At 31.8% G+C, this 23501-nt stretch overlaps 1 protein-coding gene across 1 annotated transcript in view; it reads right to left on the bottom strand.

The window, feature by feature from the left end:
• The window catches only part of LOC129227407 (60S ribosomal export protein NMD3-like), a 44435-nt gene that overhangs the window by 12487 nt on the left and 8447 nt on the right, over positions 1 to 23501 (bottom strand). The window contains exons 5-12 of the mRNA XM_054861960.1: positions 20359 to 20568; positions 17434 to 17524; positions 17279 to 17357; positions 16143 to 16239; positions 15901 to 16018; positions 6796 to 6947; positions 3518 to 3633; positions 886 to 958 (exon numbers count right to left, since the gene is read on the bottom strand). Coding sequence (XP_054717935.1) covers positions 886 to 958; positions 3518 to 3633; positions 6796 to 6947; positions 15901 to 16018; positions 16143 to 16239; positions 17279 to 17357; positions 17434 to 17524; positions 20359 to 20568 — 936 coding nt within the window. The remainder of the gene's footprint in view (positions 1 to 885; positions 959 to 3517; positions 3634 to 6795; positions 6948 to 15900; positions 16019 to 16142; positions 16240 to 17278; positions 17358 to 17433; positions 17525 to 20358; positions 20569 to 23501) is intronic.

Here is a 23501-nt window from a genome sequence, read left to right as displayed (position 1 = left end):
AAACCAGTTTTGGACAATCCAAAACCCAACCCTGAATTTAATGTGTTACCGATCATAAGAGCAAGCCATGTCTTCCATGTCTTTAAACCAATCAATTTCACGCACCTTCATCAGATTTGCCAGTATTTCCAATCAAAGGAGCAAGATTAATCATTTCCAGGTTTTAGCTACTGTTTGTTCATTGGTAAGTGCATTTAGTAAAAGGTTACGGGCAATAAAAATATGAGTAAATATTTAGAAAACGAGAATCACTTTCAAAAGTTCTACTAAAATAAAAATAATTTAAAAAAAAATGTAATAGAGGAGAAAGAAAACAACTATATTATTATTTGCTTTTGTAGCTGGCAATTTCATATGCAAATATGATTAAAATATTACCAGAGACAAAAAAAAAAAAAAGAAATGAAACTAATAATTTTCTTTTTATAAAAGTTTTCACGTATAAAATACCGAAAGCAGAAAAATTATGAACATTTTATGAATCTACTTGCTTTTTGCTTTGCATTTTCAAAGTATTTATGCCTTCCTTAAAAGAAGAAAAAAAAACATTGAATTAGATAATTTTTTTCTCTTTCAGTGAATTTCTATAGCAGTGTTTTAATTATTTTTTGGCCATGCCAGTTTTTGACCAAAATTTTAAGTGAAAGTTAGATTTTCAGTCTCAAAAAATGAGGGTCAGTTTTAGCTAAGCTGGAGCTTTAAAAATCCTTGATTTTGATAGAGTTTATACTTTGCTGCTGACAGCAAAAAATGTATGTTTTATTCCAATGTATAGAAGCAGATTAAAAAAAAAATAAATAAATATAGATTCCTTGATGTATTTTAAAAAATAAAAATATATATATAGATTTTATGATTTCAAAACATAAAAATAGAGATATTTACCACATCTGGCAGATTTTCTTTGTTCATTTTGTTGTAAACAGCATTATTTATGTTGATAGTTGATAACTCAAGCCTAATGAATATGAATATTTCAGAACATTTACAAAAACTGAAAGTATAACATGATTACGAAATGCTAAAGACTTGATGTAACAAAATGCCGCATAAGTTTTTAAATGTTACATTAACAAGGATAATAAATTATCCTCTATCTTTAAGAGAGGAAGACATGATTTTCATTACGAAAATAAGTAAAAGCGAGATAATATAAATGTACTAAAGCTCTAGAATAGGAATTCTGAATAGTAGGCACTGGCTACCAGTCACAAAAAATAGTAGCCACTTTTGACTTTTGGTAGCCATTTTCTTTAAAAAATATATTCAGTGCAAAAAACTGTTTACTCTGAATTACGTTGCCAAGGTAGAGTTGACTAATGTGCTGAATGTTTCAGGATTCGAATTGTGTTGTCGTGGCACTACATACAATATGATTTTTAACAAATAAACATATGGTTGCCACCCTTGGTGACTGAGACTTAATTTTTCAGAAGTCATTTTTGATGAAAATGTTGCTTCTTGGCGATCGCTAATCTACAGCTTTAAAATGTACTTTACAATTCAAAACAAAAGCAGTATTGTCATTTATGGGAACTAATTCTTTTTTTAGAAATCATTATTTTTACATGCAATCAGCAAAGGAGTAAAAAGTTACTCTGATCTTATAAATTACAAAAATATATTTAGGTAGTAATTGTATTTTTTCAGAGGGATCACTAAAATTAAGAGGATACAAATACTGATTTATATTTAAAACTAAATATGAGTCAAACCTTGCTACAGTGAACCTGGGATATAATGATCCCTCTGTTGTAGCAAACCTTTTTAAATGGTTCTGACTGAAACCTTAAGCAACAAATGTATTTTCAAATGTTTGTAACAATTGCCAGGCGCTAGAGAACGGACAACAAAGATTCTAAACTTTCTAAAATTTCAAGCTTTACATAACACCTGTCTCTAATGACCTTCTTTACTAATTTGTTCCTAAAGAAACCTCCATTGTCTGCAATAGTTACCCATTTTTTGCTGAAATACCAAGGTTCCAACCACATTTCTCAACATTGATAAATGAGTCTGAGGAGAGGTTAAGATTAAGTCATTTTTCTATGGTTAAAAAGGAAAATTTGTGAGTTTTAAGGTGAGAGATATATATTCCCAATTCCCACTTTCCATACGCCTTTGCACTACAGAGCTATAAAATGTTGAGAATGAATTTGCTAAATGCAAGTAGATTGGCTGATTTTACTCTGATAGTTATTTTGATTAAATGATGGTGTATTTTAATATTACAGAAGGAAATAATGAATTGACCAAGTAAGACATCAGTGAACTCCTGTACATTCCTGCTAAGAATTTTTTTTTTTTTTTCAAAATTAGTACTTATGTAATTTTTTTTAATGTAAAAATAAAGAACTTAGACTAAAATGAATTTAGCTTACAACTTGTATAGCCCGTAGTCCCTATGTTACAACTCAACAAGTTTAAACTTGGGAATTAAATGCTTCAGCAAAATATGAGTGCACGCGAAATTTGTGTAATTATTTATTCAAGTTAGTGAATAAATAATAATATGCTTTGAGATCAATCAATACAAAATAATATAATATTCATAAAATCAGTCATACAACAAAAACCCTGACAGCATAAAAAAATTAGGGCCACAAGCAAAAAGTTTAAGAATTATTAAAACTCAATGAAATATGCTTGGAAATGATGAATATGAATGAATGATCAGTTACTTCGCACAAGAACTTTCCTGTTACTGGAACAGAAACGGTTAAAATAAAGTTCAGCCTTGGGTTATTTATTGCAATCGCGATGAAACACTTTAGTAACATTTTTTGGAAACATCGACAAGCTGAGAACAGCTTTATGCTGAATTGCTGATTATAACTTTGAAAAGCAAATCCTTAGAAATTTAAAATGTTTGATGAGTTAATTATTTTATGGTGTTATGAATAGAATGTTTTTTAACACTGTTTATAGAATACCGCACATATTTTCATCGTCATTCACAGATGACAAAAGAAAGGAAATCAAGATGGTTAACACGTAGATATTCGTTGGAGCAAGTCAAATTTGACGGCCAAGCTCTCTGAAAAAAAAGGCAAATTGCCCCCATCATACCATGGCGGTTATTTTCTACTTGTTAATAAGGTTTGAATATCAACGTGGGAATGAATGCATATTACATCCTCAGAAAAGATACTGTAAGAGAGGAAGAACAATAATTTTGTGCATATCCTTCATTAAATATTTATTACATGATACTTATAGTAATATCAACAGAAATATACCTAACACAAACTTATAGCACAAGAAAACAGTAATCAATTTTTTTCCACTAATTTTGATGATAGAAATTTAACTATATTTTTTAAAGCAAACAAAATCATTTTTACTAAAATATAAATATTATCTAAAAAATTCACACAAAAACTTTTCATAATTCTTAAAACTATTTTTTCCTTAGAATAAACTGGACATTATAAATAAAATGAAACACTGAAACATGTTAAAGAAATTGATTTAATCAAATAAAAAATGCAAATTAAATTTAAAATTTATTTTTTACCCCATGACTAAGTCACCAGGTTTTAGAAGATGTCCTAAATGCGTACGAGTGTGGATTAGATTATCAGTCATTCCCAATTCAGAAGATCGTACAACCCAAGCATCAGACAAAACATGCTGCAAAGAAAATATTGTTTCAAAATATATATAAATGCTAATATTCTTTTAAATTAAATAACTATTCAAAACAGCTGCCCAAGCTAAATATTTTAAATAAACATATTTTATATACATGACTCTGGAATTTTCAGACTGAAAAGTTTCAACTTGAATTTAGTTTACAGTATCACTTCCAAATCCACTGAGTCTCAAAGTATTGTACCCTAAAAACCAGGAGTGGAAAGTTTGAAACAAAAATATTAAAAACAAATGCATTAAATTCCTGTTAATGTATTAAGGTACAACGGGATTCTCACTATCAGAAGCAAAGCTCACTGCACTTTTAAACAATTCAGGCCCGACGAGAGGCCATGTCAGCCTAGTCCGAAACTAGGGACCCGGATCTTGTGCGGCCATGCTCCAAATCAGAGTAGTATAAATTTTGTAAGTTTTATGGCTTGATATATGACAGGTACATTGGTAAAGCTGAAAGTCTTGAGGTTACTTTAAACACTTCAATACACACACAGAGATATACTACATATCTCTGTGACAATTTGTGTTTCATTTAAATGCAGTTCAAAAACAAATTTCTAAAATTAAATGCAGACATAACATTTCTGACAATTTTTTTTAAAAAATATTTTGTCATTAGTTTCTAAATGATAAATGGTTTTTGCAGTAAGAAACAAAATAGGTAGGCTTCAATTCTTTGTGGTGCTTAATGGCAAGAGGCAGTGCATATATATATATATATATATGACGTCATACTTTTTTCAACAAATTTGACTCCTCTCCCCTCTCTTTGTCACATGTAATGCTATATTTTATAAGCATTATGTTATTGAAAAAGGCAAGATGTTACACTTCTTGATACCCCCTTGCTCCCCCTGTCACACTGTCCAAATTTCACAACCCTCCTCCCCTCGAAGAGTGACATCAATCATGGACGTCCCCCAAGTTCTCTCAGTTTATAGAGGAGCCATATTATTAAAGCTTCCTTTATATCTTGCTCACAATCTAGGTTGAGCCAAATCTAGTAGATTGTTCTGCAGCAAAACAGCTTGTAGTCTTTTCATTTGTGATTGACAAATCAATAAATTAATAACATTAAATTAATTAATTTTCAGTCAAGTGGAATATAAGCAAATTCAAAAAAAAAATTAAATCTCTAGTCCAAACTTTTACTTTTGCACTCGAGATCTTATCAAAGTTTTTTGGAAAAGTCTAACAAAAACATAGAAAACGAAATATTTCAATTCTGAAAAACTAATGCAACTAATACATAGGGGCAGTTCTCAAAAGGTGGGAACAAAAAAGTCAACTTAGAGCAATTTCAAAAATTTTCGAATTTGATATCAATTTTGCTTTTATTCTATAGTATGCATACCTAGAACACAATATATGAACATGAAAAGACAGCAGGTATTTGTAAAAATTGTTAATTAGCAAATTAAATTAGCAGTCTGTAGGTAACAGATTTTGGACATTGTTGTCCTGTAGGTAACGGATTTTGGACATCATCATAATGTAAGTTTCACCATTTTCGACAACTGTTAATCTGATTTTTAACTTTTCCAATAAAAATTTTATTTACTACTTTTTGAATTTTGCAATTTAATGATAAAGAGGATAGTAATGAAGTACTTGAATGGCTATACATACTGCTCTTTACATATAATAAAGTTTTGGAATGATTTTGAAGAAGTTGATGAAAGGTAGAAAAAAGCTTCATGGAAATAATTATACAAACTTGTAGTTTGATTTTTTGGGACAAATAAGGAATAAAAATAGAGACAAATAAATACGACATATATATTTTTAAAGGAAAAATAAACAAAATATGCTTTAAGAAAGAATGTAAAAAGTGACATCAGTTTTAATAATGAATATATTTTCTAATGTCATAAGAATTAAAACGATGTCTAAAAAAAAATTATTGAAAAAAGAAATTCGTATTTCTATTTGGAGATCGTTAAATTATGTTTCCAAAAGAAAGAAGAGAAAAAAAAATTCTAAAATAACAAAAGCGGCGGGGAAAAAAAAATTGCTAGTGCAGGTGATAAAGTCGCCAAAACTGGTGCAGCTGACGATTAACTACATTTGTCAAACTCGAATCCCCCTCTGGTAACCTTTAGCTTATCGTATACTGTGTTGTCGCCAACGGAGGTTTGCTTGGCGATTTCGCGCAAAATGGCCTTCGTTCGATCATAAACAGCCATGTTTCTACTGTAATTTATGTATTGTTCAATGTGTAACGTATTAATTATGCAAAATACCTATGGGTTAAAGAAGATAACATCATAATAATCTTTTTTATTGATGTTAGAAGACAGTGGATTATAAAAAAATTATAAATAAACGGAGAGAATTATCGGCGTCAAGATCGTAACGCCATTTGGACATCTCACATGTATGTTTAAGAAAAATTATTTTTCTTCTAAGATACTGCATAAAAGCTTATGAAAACACTTTTAAACAATTAAAAACTGATTCTGAGGATCGATAAATACCTTTAAAACGAAAACATCATATACTTAGTTCTCAAATAATAGCATTGTAAAGATCGTAACTTTTGGACATGCATCAAATTTCAAACTTACTTTTTTCTAAAATCGTTTACAAAGTAAATAATCTGTCTTTACTTTTGTTATTTGTGTAAAATATTAACAAAAAATTATTCAGTGTAAGATTCATGCCTTTAATTTTTTTTTGAAACGTATGGAAATAATTTAAAAAAATTTTTTTTAATGGTACATTTGCTCAGTTAACGTTTTGGTATGTCCAAAATTGTGCCATTTAGCAAAGAAAATATTTTTTAAGGGCATTTAAAGAGCTTTTTTTCCATAATTTATGTCAATTCTTGTCTCTATATAGCATTATAATTTACCTCAAAAATTTTAGAGTTAATTAAAATGAAAGTTATTTGGTGTTGAAGCTTCAAAGTTGAAGTCTGTGTTTGCTCCCACCTTTTGAGAACTACCCATTAGACAATAAGTCTTCATTCCCTAATAAATCACATTTTCACCATAAAACTGATTAATATTTACCTGCAAATATAAGTAATGTTTAAAAATTAATCACATATTAAACAAATAATTTTTAAAGATATTCAACGTTCTGGGATGCTTAAAAAATCTGCACTGAAACTAAATTTCAGTATTTAAGTAATTACTTCACCTTGTGAGATATTTGCCCTTGGCCAGCAAACGATTTTCGTTCTTTGTCAGATATAAGTTCTGTATTCATAACTGCATATTCAGTAAAATGTTTCATATTTCCGATTGCTTGGAAAGGTGCTCGCCAGTACTGTTGATTTGAAACTTCTGCAGCTGTTCAAGAATAATAGTCATTTGTAATATAAAGTAATACAATGAAATACCTTAACAATGAACTTCAGGGGACCGCAAATTTTGTTCGTTGTTATGGGAATTTTGTTGTAATGGAATTAAGGCAATGTAATGGCGATTAAATTGAGACTGAAAATTTATTTCACAGAAAAGGCTATTTTGTTGCATTGGTATTTGTTGTAAGAGGATTCTACTGTAGTTTGGCCAAACAAAACATACTTTCATTATTGGGTAGTTAATAAGATTCAGAAAAGAAAAACACAACCATAGTCAAGGTAGCTAGCTGATTTACAGTAACTTATACCACAAGCAAAATAATCAAAAAACCTTTTAATATTATAAGGTAAACAGTAGTAAACGATATCAATAAAGTACGAATTAGCAATTGAGTGCAGACACCTGCTTTAGGGTTTGAAGGAACACCTTTTTCAATGCAAACAAGTGTGAGTTTTTCCAAGCAGCATAAACGGTTGAGAGATGGTTAGTCAACGGGAGCTGCATGGTTGCTCCAATGTCCGCTTAGCAACCGTTACAAAACCAACCATTTACCAGCGATCTGCTACAGTGCTTAACAATTTCCCATCAATGGCCCATTGAAAACATTCAAGGTTGGCCCACCGATGCCCAGAAACTGTAGGGACATAGTTGGCTCATCATTGTGTTGCCAACCCACCATCCTCCACTGGTTTCTACCGTGAGCCACCGCTGGCCAACGATCTCCCCACCATATGTGCTACTTGGATTTAGAAGCAAATTCATCTACCTTGTTTACTATTGTTGCTTTGTTACACAAATAAATATTTTCATTTTATATTATTTGGTTAGTTTTTAGCAATTTAATTGTAAGACTAAACAAAATTGCTTAAAAATTGGTGTCAGAGATTCGCTTTTTAATTCTGTTTGCAAATGCATGACATAAAAAAGGGAGCTGCTGTTTGAAAATCTTAAGGTACATGTTCATTTTAGCATGAAGACCATACCTCAATAAAATTTTATATTTGGCAATTATTCTGCACATAATGTAATTCCAAAAAAAAAAGGACATTATGATGTGTCCTAATGTAGGTAGCATTTGAATAAGGAGTATCATTTTTCCAAGATAGTCTCGTCAAAAAGTTATTAATTGGAAAAAAATTCCAAACATTTATGCTTCTTTTTGTAAACTTTACCTATTAGATTAACTAAAAATAAACAACAAAAAATTGGAGCTTAAGGCTCTTCTATACCGTCCATCTTGGTTTTCGACGCTAATGCTTTCTCTACGGGAAAATCTGCTACCTATACAAAGCATAACACGAGAAATTACTGGAATATTTTCATGCGGTTTGTTTTAAACGATGGCTATGACTTAGAACTAGAGATGCTCTTTTTTATTTTTTCTGTAGTTATTTTGAAATTTTTTTAATAACATTTTAAAACTTTAAACGACTATTTTCACACGTTTGAAAAATGATATGGAAAAACGGAAAAAGGAGCGCAAGAGATTGAACATTTCTCTTTAAAAACATATTTTGAGTTTGTTTCTGAGACAATTTGTTCTATTGATATTCTCCACGGAGTAAAGCCTTATTTTCGAAAAATTGAGAAAAACTGCGAAAAACACGCCTTCCACCAGACCACACCCATTTCCCCCCCACACCCCACTTTGAGGGACCACTTTCTCTTCTCCCCCAGGGTCTTTGGCTGCTTCTCCGCTTTTCCCCTCTGCCTCGCCACAGGCCTCGCCAGGCAATAAACTGGATCCCTACTAATGACCATTCATTCTTTGTCGTTTTTTGTATCTATGTGACTCGACGGTGACATCCGTTCTAAAAAGAAAACGCATTTTTTTTTTCTTTTTTCGAGTTCCTCGATAAGTTTTTGAAATTATTTAGGTGATATATTTTTCAATGCTGTTTTAATATAAGTACACCGTTTGAGTGTAGAAGTTATTTTGTTTAAAGAATCTGTGTAAATTACTGCATCTTATAATGGGAAAAAATGTGAGTCTTCTCGTTTGAAGATTCATATACATATTTCAAGAATTGTCATTGCTTGAACTTTTGTCTTAATCATTTGCGCATAACCAAGATCAAAGAGCTCTACTCAGGTCCGCGCCAAGCCTGATCAACGCCGTTGTGCAAATGTCTTTTGAGCGCCTTTATGCAGTGGCGTTCGGCGAAAATATAGTTAACAGCTGGATTGACGTTTTGTAGACCAATATGACGTAGAAAAAAATACGTTTGTCATTTAATTGATTTTGAAAAAAATGTGTATTTAATTTTGGATTACAGTGCACGTGTGTGATTACAGTTTCACTTCATATCTCGAACTTATTTCGAGTTCAGTAGCTCCTCTGATATGCTAATGCGTTTAGGAAAAAGAAAATATTTTAAATATTAACAATTCTAAAATACGGAAGGCATTGAATATGATATCTAAAACAAATACATTGTCCAAAGCTCTTTTTCTGACACACAAATAGTTTAAAAAAAAGGAGGGGGAGAGGAATCGAGTAATTATGGTCAAGTCGTTACTTTTTGGAACTAAAAAGTTAGTCAAAATTGTAGTCTACAATATACAAATATTACGCACAAGTAAAATATATGCAAATACACTTACCATAATTTTTATGTATGATAAAATGAAATAGTCGAATTTCCGCGAGCAATAATTTAAAATCAAAAAGAGACATATTGCACAAATTATAGTACAACATATTCTCCTCAAGATCCAAAATGAAGAATAGAAAATTTCTCGCGCCTCATATGTTCAGCTTCGTGTACTATTAACCCTAAACAGCATTCACGCCTCCACACGAAGAAGAAAAATGCTGATGTATGAATTAACTAGCATCACGTGATTTCAGTGTAAAAGATTGCACTCTTGAAAAGCATGTTTAGACACACAACATGGCAATAATTTTTCATTTTAGATAGGCAGCGAGAGGATTGCTTGTTTCAGTGAGCAGTGTAATTTCTCCGCCACCATAGGATATATAATCAGGGCCTGATGAACTCACGGTCTGGTAGGTCCATGGACCTGGGCACCACAATTTTAGGAGCACCAAAATGGGGGTAAATTTCTTTATTTCTTCCCGTTTTTGAAAACTTCCACACAAAAAAATTGCAGATATTCCTGTGAGAGGGGGCACCAAATTTTGCCAGGGCCTGGGCATCACTTTGGGCTGAGAGGGCCCTGTTGGATACTGGATATAATGAAAAGTTCTTTTTTTTCCTTCTTTGGTTGGAGAGATTCCCCCCATTTGGAACATTTTTGATTGGTAGTGAAAGGCGCCGTTTTGACTCTGGCGCCGTAGTGCGCCTCACGACCTCGCACATAAGGACGGCGCGACCATGGATCTACTCTCTTAATTCACAATGGTTTTTTCGAACTCTTTAATGTTTCATTTTAGATAAAGGTTTTTCTTTTTATTTTTTTTTTATTTACAATATCAATTTATCAGTCATTATAATTGTGTGAAAAAAAAGGAAAGAAGGAGACTGCGAACAAGAAAGTTCACTATGGTAATACTCTCATCAGCCAGTATTTATCTTTTTCCCAGATAATTGTTTTTTTAAATTTTCATATTATTTTGTGTTCCTCCTATACTCAAAATGGAAAGGGATCACATTTGATTAATCCAATATATATATATGTATATATATATATATATATATATAAATACACAATTTCATGCATTTTTTCCTCCCCTGTGACTTTAGAGCCACAGGTGAAAGTATTTTTTCGAAGAATCAGCAAAGTCAGCACCTCGTATCAAAATGCTTCTCCTTTAAAGATTGTACATATTTCAATAATTATCATTACTTTTATTTTCGTCTTGATCATTTGCGCAGGCTCACGATCAAAGAACTCTATTCGCAATTTACAATGCATTTTCCGAACTCTTTTGATGTTACATCAAGTCGATTTTTGCAAAGCGAATTTGTCTATCTTCGCAACTGCGTGAAAAAGAAATGAGACTGCGAACAAGGAAAGTTGAGTGTGGTGATACAGCCATCAGCAAGTAATTTAGTACCTCACAACCTTTTTTCTACGATCAATGTTTTTGAAATTTTCATATTATTTTGTTTTCCTCCAATACTCAAGGTGGAACAGGATCATATTTGATTCAATCAATTTCATGTATAAAATGATGCTTTTCGGCCAGAGAGCTATTTAAAACCTCAAGTGGAAGTATTTTTTCAAAGAATCAACAAAGCAATGACGCCTGCAGCAATTCATATCAAAATAATTCTCGCTAGTACAAGAAGTATCATCAGTTGAACTTTCGTCTTGATCATTTGCGCATGCTCACAATCAAAGAACTCTATTCACAATTTACAATGCATTTTCCAAACTCTTTTCAGGTTACATAAAGTTTATTTTTGCAATGCGAATTTGTCAATCATCGTGACTGCATGAAAAAGAAATGAGACTGCGAACATGAAAGCTCAGTACGGTGATACTGTCATCAGCAAGTATGATTTAGTACATCAACAGGGGCGGATCCAGAAATTTTTGTAAGGGGGGTCAAGTTTCAATGGATATCGTTATTATTCCTACGTAAAAAAGTAGCAGTTAATCAGGGTTGCCCATCATTCCATGCAGGAGAGCGTACCGCCTCATATGCTACGAAGCACTCCCCTCCCCCCCAAGTCAAAACCCATTCAAATTACCTCCCCTCCCCCTAAATTTTCAATGCCACAGCCTGAGCCATGGATCATATTCCCTCAAACTTTCATCAAAAGTCACATTTCTTTCGGCAGATATGCTGGTCGTGTCACCGTAAGCTTTAGTTATATGAGATAACATCTATAAATAGTAATAAAAAGCACCCATAACACGCACAACATGTGGTTTGAGGGGGAGGAGAACTGGGGAAAAAGTTAAGCTCATTAGAGAAATTTGCGCTTTTGAAAATGAACAAAGAAATCAAAATAGCAATGCCTCAGTAAACAAATCCAGTCAATTCTTTGAATTATGACGCGCTAAAAAGAACTACCTTACAGAACCGAGCAAAAAAAAAAAATGTTGACATTGATTCCATGTACTATTTTTTCAGATGTAAAGAATTGAAGTTTAATAATAATCATAATGACATTCTTCTCACAGGGGGTCGGCTGACCCTTTGACCCTCCCCTGAATCCGCCCTTGTACCTCACAACCTTTTTTCTCCGATCATTTTTTTTTTTTTAATTTTCATATTATTTTGTTTGCCTCCAACACTCAACATGGAACAGGATCATATTCGGTTCCTTCAATTTTATGAATAAATTGGTGCTTTTTTTTTCCGCCCAAATGGCTCTTTAAAACCCCAGTTGAAAGTATATTTTTTCTAAGAATCAAGAAAGCAATACGAATTTTGCAGGGCGAATTTGTCAATTATCGTGACTGCATGAAAAAGAAATGAAACTACGAACAAGAAAGGTCAGTGTGGTGATACTATCACAGTAATTTAGGGCTACAGTACTCTTTCCTCGCTCTTTTTTTTTTTTTTTTTTTGTTTTGAATTTTCATATTATTTTGTTTGCCTCCAATACTCAAGATGGAACAAGATCATATTTGCTTCATTCAATTTCATGTATAAAGTGATGCTTTTTTCCGCCCAAATGGCTCTTTAAAACACTAATTGAAAGTATTTTTTTCAAAGAATCCAGAAAGCAATGACGCCAGCAGCACTTCATATCAAAAACATTCTCCATATTTCAAGAAGTATCATTAGTTGAACTTTCGTCTTGATCATTTGCGCATGCTCACAATCAAAGAACTCTATTCACAATTTACAATGCATTTTCCGAAATCTTTTCATGTTACATAAAGTTTATTTTTGCAATCCGAATTTGTCAATCATCGTGACTGCATGAAAAGAAATGAGGCTGCGAACAAGAAAGTTTAGTATGGTGATACTGTCACAGTAATTTAGGGCCACAGTACTATTTTTTCCTTGCTCATTTTTTTTTTTTTTTTTTTTTTGAATTTTCATATTATTTTGTTTGCCTCCAATACTGAAGATGGAACGATATCAATTCATTTGATTTCATGTATAATTTTTTCTCACCTTTTGCACTTTGTTTCCCCACTTTGGATAAACAAGTCTTCTCTTTTGCATACAGCGAATGAGACTGGGAACAAGAAAGTTCCTCATAGTGATAATTAATTCGGCACATAAATTGAGTGCCTCACTGTCTCTCCTTTCGAATAATGCTTATTTAATTTTGTGTCTTTTGCAATCTATTTTTTCCTATAGTTCTCGATATTGAACATGATCATACATTTGATTCATTGAATCGATGCATTTTTTTTCTTTTTGTCATATGACAGTTTTCAACTCTAAACGAAAATATTTTTCGAAAATATTAACAAAACCATGTTCCTTCCTTTTTTTAGGATTTTTTTTTTTTCTCGTTTCATGATTGATGGCAATCTTTTAACAACAGCGTAGTTGTTGGTACACGTAAATATTTTTCGAGACGCTTTCATGATAGATAACGTTTTTCATTTGTATACTGTGCTACTCATATTGTTTAACGCCACTCTATTTTCATAAGGAATTTTATTTATTTCCTACTATGTGAACAAAATGTTTAAATAACAGAGAGTGTCAAACTGAAAGAAAAAAACATTCTTTGCCTCAAGATCAAGAAATCAAATTTTTATGATACGGAAATTCCTAAATACCACTTGCTGACTATTTTGAACCACTGTACGCTTTCTTACACTTCATTCATTCTTTCGAAGTATATTTAAACCATTAGAGTTCAATTACTTACGTTTTATTATATGCATTGGTAAAATTTGTGAACATATAATTTTTATTCTTTTAACAATACGCTCAATGAATTGAAATTATCTTAAAATGTTGATGAATAGGCACATCGACGAAAGTTTGAATTGAAGTATGCTTTTATCCAAGAAAAACAACAGTAAAATTCCCAATTTGCATTCAGAGCGTGATAAAGGGCTTTTGTACGCAGTAACATGGCTTTTCTCAGATTTAAATCAAGCGTTGATTCTGCATGCAACTGTCAAAAATACTAAGCTCTGCAATAATTTGCTTTTAGCATTACTGAGAGGTGTCATTTCATTCTAATTATTTAGTACACGTGTATAAATAATGAAAACCTTAGTGGGTATTTATCATTGGCGCACACTAGGGACCAGGGGGTCAGGACCCCTCCCATAGGTCTTGCTTTTTTCCCCGATCGATTACGATTCTATATTTTGTGCGTGAAATAATTTCAAACAAAGGTTACAATAACTTCTGTTTTAATAAGTGAAAAAATAAAACCCGCATGTTAAGAGATTTTTTAAAATATTGTGCACTTAGCCTATGAGAAGAAGAATAGGGATTATAAATGAATAGACAGTAATAAGTATGTTTTTAGTTTTGTGATTACAAATTGAAATGAGATCCTTTGAACTTGAATTCATTTTCTTATTATGAGAAAAATAAAAGCGTAAATTATTTAATTTCTGGTTATTTCTTTACTTAATGCTAATTATTTATTCATTAGCTTATTTTTTACTGTTTTTTGTTCTCGGGAATCGATAAAATCAAGTCAATATGTTTGACGGCGTAATAATGGAATGAGACTTTCGACCTTGGACCCTCCCTTTAAAAAATTCATGTGCGCCACTGGTAATATGGTATCCTTCTGATCACTAACAAGACAACAGCATTTTTTTTCTTTTCCTGTTTTCTATCGTGCCAACATGCAGATTCGTCAGTTTCTTTATTTCCTCTTTTAATGCGCAGAAAATTCACAGACAAAACAAAAGCATAATTTTCTAATTAAAAACTGCACAGAAAATCCTTGTACAGGGCGCGATTGTTTTCGAAAGATTTACTATTTATGCCTTTTTATTAATTGTAACATTCATCAAACTAGCTATCAGCAAACCTAACTACACAACTACCAAATGTTTTTATTTTATGCTCACACCGACATCCGCAGAAATTCTTCGACATTTTTCTATGATTAATTTGCTTTTCTTTTCAAGAATAGTTTCAGAAATTTCTGTAAAAAGCAAAGCAATCTTTTATCGATAAAGTTATAAAGATCATCAGTGTTCCGCTCGCCCTCTCCCCCTCAATTATATATTGAAAAATACATAAATGAATGAACTGAACGAATAAATATAAAACAAATAAAAAAAACGAAGATTATGCCGCCCATGAATTGCAAAACAAATACAGAATTCGATTCGAAGAGTAAATGTGTAGAATTGTCTCGCGGTTCCAAAGTTTTCAAGTAAAAGTGAGAAGGGTGGTAGAATAGAATAGGAGAATTGGATTCTTTTTTCTTCACCCTCATACTACACCCTTCTACCCGATCTGTTGTCGTGGTGGGAAACAGGCCGGAGGGGTGGGGGACATGTTTTGGAACAGAATCCTTCTTAGCTCGCTCTCTGCCCTCATGGGGACAGCTTAGATTTACGACTGTCCTTTCAACAACTCAATGATTGACGTTGTCCATCATGAAATCTGACCAATTAGCAGTGCAAAAAAATCGAGTTAGCCCCTCCCAGATACACCCCCTGTGTTGCCACAGATTTCGTGTTTTCGTCGAATCTGATTTTACGGAGAGGTTTAGAAGAGCCTTAATGAGCTAAATTTTACCAAATGTATCAAAAATAATTAGCAAATAGCTTGAATTCTCTGGGTCTTGATAGTTTTCCATAGTTACAAGACAGTAATGTACTCAATTAGAGATAAAATATTAATGTAACTGGAATTTTTTATCAGGTCCTGGCCCCTTTATCTTCAGTTAATGCTAATTATGCTCTCTATAAATGTTTACTTCTTTTAACTTGAAGTTTTCTTCAGAAAAAATTACGTTTGGGTAATATGTAAAAATTATTTCACCTTCTTTTACAATTCCTATTGTTAAAAGGTATAGCAAATGGGGAATTCTGTTAATCAATATTTTATAGAGAAAAAAATTATACATACTCTGAAGTGTAGAAGGGTCAATCAAATATATGGAATTTGTCACACGATAGCAAACACAAATTTGTCCAATGCTTCCTAAATTACGTGCTAAAGTCAATGGTAAACATACAACATCGTTCTGCAACAAATTTTGAATAAATGAAATTAGGAAAAAAAATAAGATGCTTAGGTAAAAAAAAAAAAATTATGTATGTCCCAGTTTTTACACCTTTTACAAATCAAATTTTATTTAAAAGCCATACCTTGCATATGGGCACAATCTCCACAGAAAAAGTATATTTATAGTCATATGTATTATTGTGAGTGTCATGAGATATCAGCTGCTGTGATGTAATATATCTATTGAATGAAAAAAAAAACTTTTAGAAAAACTAATGCAATTCAAAAGTCCTCTAAAAATTAAGATAAAACTACAAATGTAACAATAAATCAATTAAAAAATTTCCTAGGTGTCTAAAACAACAAAGGCTATTGCACCATTAAGAACTGAATCTAGTCTGAAATGAGTATATAAGTTTATTTAAAAAATTTAAAAGTCGTAACGCACTTGCAATAAATGACAATTCTGCACAAAAGTGCAAATTTTAAGCTCATTGGTTAATGAATTTAGTCTTTGCAGTAATATAAGAATTATGCAAGCTTATCACTTTCATGAAATGCAGAAAATTCTTCTTTGACAAACAAGTTAGATAAAAGTTAGCTTCATTGTGATTGCTGCTAAGTACCAAAACTTAAAATTTACCACACTTCCTCCATGGAAACTCTTCAAATATGTATTAAAAATCAATGAAATCATTCATTTTTTTAAAAATAATTTTTAAGTTTTAGAATGTGTTGTCTGCCCAAAATTTTTGGAAACGGCAACCCAAAATGTTCAGAATTTTTAGATCACTAACACCCCCGACTAGTACTATCTCTTGCCCCAAAACAAAGGAGAGGTTCACCTAACATTTGTCCTGGTTTTCTCCAAGTTTTTAATTTTAGCACTTACATCCCTTTGCTTCTGAAATCCAACCCTGTGGCACGACAGCCCATGAGGGCCAAGGCCTACTGTGCCCAACTCAGTTTTTCTGATCAGGGGCTCTGAGTGCAATGCAGATGTTCCGGTTAGGTGGTCAGCCTAACACGGAACCCCCAGTGTTTGGTTCCCAAGTACACTTGGTACTCATTTTATTGACCCACTGAAGGGATGAACGGCTGAGTCAACCAGGCCTAACCCGGGAATAGAACCTGGGCCTGTAGCACGGGAGCGTGAAGCGTTACACTGAGCCACTGGGCTTCCCTTTGCTTCTTACTGCCTCATATACGGTTTCAGATTGCTCAAACTAAGCGAGGATTAGTTAATTGAGTAGAACAACAAAGAGGAAAAAATGCTTACTTGCAAGGAACAACAGTAGCAAAAAATTCAACCATTTTTCGTGCATCATCTCTTTTTGCGAAAAAAAAATCTAAACCATCTGGAAGGAAAAAAACATGTATAAGTAAAACTAAAATCCAACTACAATGCACAATTCACAGAAATAAAAGCCTTACCATTGGTTGTTTTGATGTTTAGGCAATTCATATGCATGTTGTATTTTATAATAAGTTGCTCCAAATAGAAAAAAGTTTTCTTGTGTTGAACCTATGAAACAAATAACGAATATTACAGCATCGCATTAGTGGAAAAAAAAAAATAGTGAGATTCAAAATTTTGTAAAATGAATATCTGTTGCATAAGAATTCCTTCCCTAATCTTTAATATGAGTTTTTTGGTCTACTTGGATCACAGCAACAATGGAAATAGCAAAATTCCTAAAAAATTTTGAAGTGGCGGAAAAAAGTTATTTTCCCCAAGTTTCTTCTGGTAAAATTGATTTTATACAAAATAAAATGATTTATCAGTTATATTTTCTTAGAAAACATAAATAATGCTTATATATTTTGTTCAGTAAGTTACCGCCCTATAGCCAGTGCTAAGGCAGAAATACATGAAATACACCGCCAACTCAATCATTTCCAGCCAAGGACTGCAGTTTTGTGCTTATTAGCACTCATCAGCCCGGTATAGGAAAGTGACTGAGCTGGAGATGGAAAACCTCTTAAGGAAGCCAAGAGTGCCAAACAAACTGGTAGCTAATACAGAATACCGGTCGGTGCTAATTCTGTATTACCTACCAGTTTGTTTGGCACTCTTGGCTTCCTTAAGAGGTTTTCCATCTCCAGCTCTGTCACTTTCCTATACCGGGCTGATGAGTGCTAATAAGCACGAAACTGCAGTCCTCGGCTGGAAATGACTGAGCTGGCGGTGTATTTCATGTAATGCTTATATATTCAAAAACATATTTGCAATTCATATTCTTTTTTTCTTTTTAATAGGAATATACATGTAATTTTTAAGCCTATTTGCATAACTAGCATGTACTTTTATTGCTTCAAAACACTACGAATTATTCAAATTTAATCATCAATGAAACATTAATTTAAAATAAAATGTGATTTTTGAATATAGTTTTTTTTTTTTTTTTGGACAAAAACAGGCTTTTTTTTTTTTTGGAAATTGAGATATTTTAAACAGAAAGTTGTTTTTCTTTCAGAGCTACATGCATTTATTTATATATGTGTGTGTGTACATGATACATTGATTAAATGAACATATGTTAACATTTTCATTAAAATACTTCCACTAATTAATAATAATGATATCCTAATTATATCCTCTCTATACATACACTTTTAGTAAGAAAAGCAGCAAATAATACTTTGGCATACAGGAGAATTAAACTATTTTTCTGCCTGCATTAACAATTTTTTGTTGTTTTCAGGTAAGACGCTAAACATAAAAAACTTTTTAAACAAAAAAAAAAAAAAGCATTATAATGTAAATATTGCAAATTTCTCAATGCATTATTCTGTGCCAGAAAAAATGCAATTTTAAATTTTTCTCCAAGTGGAAATGAACCCCTTCAGGAACCCTCCCCCCCCCCCCCAAAAAAAAAATATATATATATAAAATTCTAGGTTTTTTTTCTGACTCTTCCCATCTCTATATGAAACTTCAAAGATTTTAAGGAATATTTAAAGCTACAAAATAAAAGTACATTATATACGAATTAATGCATTTGAAAACTGCATGGTACTTTTAAAAGCTAAGCCTCACTACAAACTAAGCACAAATTATATGAATGAGGGGAGGGGATACAAAATCAAATCAGTTTTACGGTAACTGAACCCTTTTATACAAAAGCATAACAGGGAGCCAATTCATGGCAATCAATAAATTTGACATTATTTTATACTGATGATAATAATATCATGTAATAACAATTAAGTAATGGAGCTCACATGGAATAATGTGGCAAACACTTTTCACACCATATGCAGCCAAACCTGTTTTTACTGAAATAGCCAATCTGCCATAAAAAATTATTCTAATAAGTGGAATACTCCCTTATTCGGGATAAAAATGACAAACTATATTGGTTTGATACATTAAAAATTTATTACATTAAGTGGGATATTCTTTTAACCAATATTCCAACAAGCGGCTTGAGGTGGGGTACATTGCAAAGTGAATTGTGAAACACTATAGTGCAAAAATTTTAACTTCCATAACTGGAGAATGTTCGTATTTAAGAAAATAGTTCAACATTACCACTGACAATACAAACATTTTCGCAAGAGCTTCCACAATAAATTAAATAAGAGGAAGTTCATTAAAACCAAAATAATAGCACGCTGACTGAATATTTATAGTTAATTTTTTTTATTTAAAAAAAAAAAACCTCTTTCCCATTCATTACTTTAACCTTAGAAGAAAAAAAAATGCAAAAGTTATTAGAACAGCAAATATTGATGACTAACCTCATGCTCTCTAAATTAAATTAGCATAAAATTCAATATGCATATCACACAAAACATTCAAGACTTTCAGCTTTGTTTGACACGCTTACATTTGAGTAAATATTAAATATATATAGATATTTTAATATTTACTCAAGAACAAAAACCTGGAAAAAAAAACACTAATCAATATTAATTTTTCAATTTAATTTATTCATTATCAGTTTTTAATTTATTTTTTTAAATTCATTTATTTAATTATTGGTAACTTATACATGTGAGCATTATTTTTGCAACTTCCATTTTTAAAGTCATGAAATTCCCTACATTTTCCAGGTTTTTAAGAAAATTTCACAATTCCTTAGATTTTCTTTTTTTGTGTGTGTGTAATTTTGAATTCTCTGTATTTTCCTTGTTTTCTCCAGGTTTCTCTCTGGCATGGCGACACTAATAATGAGAATAAATACAACTCCTGGGAGATTTTAAAACCATTTGTTTATTCATTTACTTATATTCTGGCCAGGCTTTTAGTAGAAGGGGTGTTCTGCCTTTTTATGAGCTAAAGGAAGATAGCAACCTCTATGAGGAGAGATAACACAATACAAACAGAGTATAAACAGACATATCCATACTAACTCTTTGCCTTAACTGTACAATAGCTTTCCAAAAATGCTTGGATTCACTCTTGTGACAATCATCACACATTTGTCCGTTGACAACATACTCTACTATAAACACTTGTTGTAAAATGGCTCCACCAAATACCTCCTTCTGAACTGTTAATTTTACTTTGATACGCTTTGAATGAGGTTCCGTCCACACGAAAGTTGCATCCACTAAATTTACCTGTATAGAACATTTAAAGCATAGTTTAGAAAAGCATAAAATTAGCTATAAAATTATAAATGAAAGGCTAGAAAATTTTAATTAGAGCATTGCAATATATAAGATACAGTAATCTCCTGATGATCCGCGGAATAGGATGGCACAGTTACAGACGATAAGTGAAAACAGTGGATAATACGAATAAGTAAAAAATGATATTTCTGAATATAATAGCCAAAATATATGAATAACACTCACACAAACATTTAAATAATAGCTAAAAACATTGCTACATTGGATCTACTAACATTGAATGTAAAAAATTTCTGTAAAAGGTTAAAACAAACAAAACACAATGATAAGTTTACATTTAATGACAGTTTAAAAAAAAGGATGAAAAGACCCGCGGAAAATTCGACCTCTGATAATCAGGAGTTTACTGTAGTTGAAAAATCTCCATCTTACAATGTTTCTTAATTTGATAAGTGGAGTCCTCTTTAGAGTCCACTGTTTTCATGGAACCTCTAGTTTTTCTTCAGTTATATAGTTTGACAGCAACATTCTAAAAATGGTTTACTTGTAACAAGAAATAAAATGATTCAAATATTTATCATCTCTAAAAAAAAAATTCTTCAAAAATTAACATAAAATTTCTTAAAATATCTTTAAACAACTCGTTTCAAACCAAACGCTCTTTGGATAAAAATTAAAGAGATAGTCAAGACAAAGGAGCTAACAGTCCATTCTAGTGCAAATGAAGACTTTCTTCCTTGAATGTATGGTTGTTTATTTTACACAGCTTACATCGAGCCCTCACCCCACATCATGGAGCGAATATTACACTCAGGATTAGATTCATATTGTCAAAACTTAGACCCTCTAAAGCAGAATACTTAACGATGTTCTGCAACGTAAAATCATTGAACCAACATTGTTCTGCAAGTACTTCCAGCATATTATACACAAGCAACCAACGTGACCTTTTCCACAAATCGGGAGCCCTAAATCAAAATTGTTTCATACAAGAAGGGTGCTCTCCCCCTCCCCCCTGTTTTTAGAACTTTACTGTTGTTATACATTTATGTGAAACCTAAACCGATTGAGTCTCCAAAAATATTTTATATTCTTTTTGAAATGCATAGAAAGAGCAAAGATACAAAATTTTATAAAAATCCGAACCTAGGTGGCAAACCATGTTTCTTTTTGGTTAATTCTTCATGGCATGAAGGAGAAATTATAATAATGTGGTACAGATGTGATATACCCCTCATTTGGCGACATCGAATTTTTTACACAAAATTGAAATATTTTGCTTCCCAATGAGGCGATAACTTTTTAAGCATGGTATCCCTGGCTAAACTAACCTGTGTTTGGCAACCCAAAGGCAATCTTAGATCTGTTCAAACTTGCTTACTTGTTAGCGGTCCATGTTGGATAGATTCTTGTTTTTTCGTGCAATATACCTTATAGGAAAGCTTATTTTGTGTTGGTTAAGATTCAGTAGTTGTGTTTTAATGAATAAATATTAGAAAATGCCAGTTTGTTTAAACTTGACCGTTAATTAAGAGTAAAATTCAACTTGGGGTGTGTCTCGGTAAGGCGCATTGTTTCACATGTTGCGTTTCAGACTGAGTGTGAGGATTTATACAACAAAAATGTAAGTTTTTATTTTAGAATTAAAAAAAACTCTCACTTCTGAAATTCTTTATGTTTTTATAAAATTTTGAGGGTTTCTTGTAGTTTTTAACTTTATATTTACTGCATGTAAATTTATTTTACAAAAAAAGTACAGTTATTTTATTCTAAAAGTTAATTCTTATTGATGCCAAAAACTATTCAAGCATATTCTGTAAACGTGCCTCCTTTAGATACTGAATTTCTGAAAATAAGTTAATTTAACTCTAGGATTTAATAATTAATTGATTAATTAACTCTAGGACCTTCATATTTTTAAAAAATCCTAGTTTAACTCTAGGATTTTTTAAAAATATGAAGGTGTTATTTTATGTAAAATATAGTAGATATTTTTAGTAGGAATTTTGAAAGCATTTTTGACTAGCAAATTAATGTATGGTATTTTTGTATTGTTTATGTTTGGGATGTTCTGTCGAGACATTTTTACTTTTCATACATCAAAATTTAAATGACTAAGCATCTTTTTGGCTGAAATAGTTATATTTTGGGGATGTTTTCTGCTTTAAACATCGCATATTGAATCGCTTTGATCTTTTTTAGTAGAGTATGGGAATTGTTTTTGTTCGATGAAATGCATGTTGGAAAATAGCTTTTATTTCTATTGGTACATATTTCTTTGGTCAGCTGTGATAATAATGCGTTTTAAATATCTACTAGTAATTTTTCTTTGTGTACAAAAAATTTCTAGTTTCTGGTATTTTTGAAGCAAATATTCGCAATGTTTTTTTGCTGTGGTTTTATGTTGTTTTTATACATATTGTTGTCTAAAATGCTTTGATCATGTTTTTTTATCTGAATTTTTCCTCTTGGCGCTAAAAAAGCATCGCTAAGAACAACGTATGACATATGTCGTCATACATCGGTTTCTTCGCGCCAACAGGAAAAAGTCGCCAAGGGTGGGTAAATGACATTAGTTCCAATAATGTTAATAAATAAATAAATAACAAAAATAATAAATAAAATGAGTTGAGTTAAGGTAACAATAATAAAACGCTTCAAAACTTTCTAAACAATTCAAATATTTTCAGAATGCAAAAGGATTGAAATCTCAAACAAGACATGCAATTTTCGGCAATGGACGTGTTTCAATGTTGACATGTTTCCAACACTTATGGAGGAAATTGCAGTGTATGAAGATTGATTGGGAAAAATAAGGAGAAGGGAAAACAAAAACGCTAGAAAAATCAGAATCTTTTCAGATTTAGAACATGAAATTTCTGCAGAAAATCTCCAGAAACTGCTGATTATCTACAAACATC

The sequence above is a fragment of the Uloborus diversus genome, chromosome 8, assembly GCF_026930045.1.
Source record: "Uloborus diversus isolate 005 chromosome 8, Udiv.v.3.1, whole genome shotgun sequence".
Classification (NCBI taxonomy): Eukaryota; Metazoa; Arthropoda; class Arachnida; order Araneae; family Uloboridae; genus Uloborus; species Uloborus diversus.
This window is presented reverse-complemented; position numbering and strand designations above follow the sequence as displayed.